The 1,754-nt window shown below is 42.0% G+C and overlaps 1 protein-coding gene across 1 annotated transcript in view; it reads right to left on the reverse strand.

The window, feature by feature from the left end:
- LOC136676436 (contactin-associated protein-like 5) overlaps positions 1–645 on the reverse strand; it is a 105,329-nt gene extending 104,684 nt beyond the window's left edge. Inside the window, exon 1 of the mRNA XM_066653462.1 lies at positions 404–645. Within this exon, the coding sequence (XP_066509559.1) occupies positions 404–464 (61 nt within the window). The 5' untranslated portion in view covers positions 465–645. The remainder of the gene's footprint in view (positions 1–403) is intronic.
- Positions 646–1,754: the final 1,109 nt, after the last annotated feature.

A 1,754-nucleotide genomic window follows, 5' to 3' on the forward strand; every position in this document is an offset into this window, starting at 1 on the left:
TATTCTCTTTTCTTCTTCTTCTTCTTCTTCTTCTTCTTCTTCTTCTTTCTGTCCTTTTCTTTTTGTGTCTCTGTTACAACCTTTCTTTCCCACCTCTCTTGCTCTCTCTCACTCCTTTTCTTTTCTATCACTCTTTATCATTTGCCTCTCCATTTCATTCTTTGCATCTCGTTTATTCCTTCTCTCTCTCCTTCTCTCTCCCTCTCTGTCCCTCACCTCTTTTTTCCTTCTCCACTTCCTTTCTGTCAATCTCTCTCTCTCTCTCTCTCTCTCTCTCTCTCTCTCTCTCTCTCTCTCTCTCTCTCTATTTCTTTCTGTCAGTGAAATAAGGCTTAGGTAAATGCATGCATTTATGTGTTTGTGTGTGTGTGTGTGTCTGTGTGTGTGTGAGTATGTTACTTACAGCTGTGTGCCGGTGTTGTGCTGAGTGCCGCGAGGCTCAGCAGCAGCGCCACACGCTCCATCCGTTAAATCCACAGAAAGAGTTCATACACACACCACACGCTCACACACACACACACACACGCACACACACACACACACACACACACTCCTCTACACACACTTGTCCGCACGCATGCTCCTCAGCACACACACACCACTCCTCCACAGCAGCAGCTCAGTGTGTGTGTGTGTGTGTGTGTGTGTGTGTGTGTGTGTGTGTGTGTATGGGTCCACAGCTTCACAAGCTCTGAGAGACAGAGATCCCTGACACACTCTCTCAGTGCTAAGACACGCCTCCTTTACACACATACACAAACCACACACACACACACACTCCTCCCCTAGTAGTGCTGCTCTTAAAGAGGAACACTTTATCTCTGTCTCTCTCTCTCTCTCTCTCTCTCTCTCTCTCTCTCTCTCTCTCTCTCTCTCTCTCTCTCTCACACACACACAAACACACACACACACACACACACCCACACACCCACAAACACACTATCTTTCAGTTGCTCCAAATATTCTGACACTATGTACATTACATGATCAGAAGTAATTGGACACTTGTCCATCTCACCTGCGCTATAAAGTCTACAGACTTCGGTGACCCACTCTTAGATGGCTTTACACTGGAGGTTGAAACATTGCTGTGAGGATCTGATGGCATTGAGGCAGGTCATTCAAATACAGATGATGGATGAGAAGTTCTAGGTCCCAAATCATCCCAGAGTTCCCCACTTTATAAACAAACTACCAAGTACTCACAGTGCCTTTGATGCAAAGCTTTTAAAAGCAGCCGCTTGTGGAGTGACTATAGTTTTAGAAAAAGAAAAAAAAAAGGTATGATGGAAGTACATTATTGTCACTAAAGGTACAGTGTAAATGTAAATGTGTTTTACAGTGTAAATGGACCTTTAAAGGTGCAACAGTGGTTTTATTCTCATCTGAGAATGAACGTTAAAACCACTGTTGTTCTATATTATTCTATATATTATTATTATATATCTATATATCTATATATATTCTATATCATTCTATATATATGTTCTCATTATAGGTGAAATATGCAATTAATATTGAACATGGTACAGTTATGTTCCCAAACTAAAGGAACTGGATATGTACATGGACTGGGTGAGTGTGTATGTGAGTGAGTGAGTGAGTGGGTATATGTTTTAATGACTGGGTGAGTGAGTGAGTGAGTGAGTGAGTGAGTATATGTTTTAATGACTGGGTGAGTGAGTGAGTGAGTGAGTCAGTATATGTTTTAATGACTGGGTGAGTGAGTGAGTGAGTATATGTTTTAATGACTG

The sequence above is a fragment of the Hoplias malabaricus genome, chromosome X2 (genome assembly GCF_029633855.1).
Source record: "Hoplias malabaricus isolate fHopMal1 chromosome X2, fHopMal1.hap1, whole genome shotgun sequence".
NCBI classification, from domain to species: Eukaryota; Metazoa; Chordata; class Actinopteri; order Characiformes; family Erythrinidae; genus Hoplias; species Hoplias malabaricus.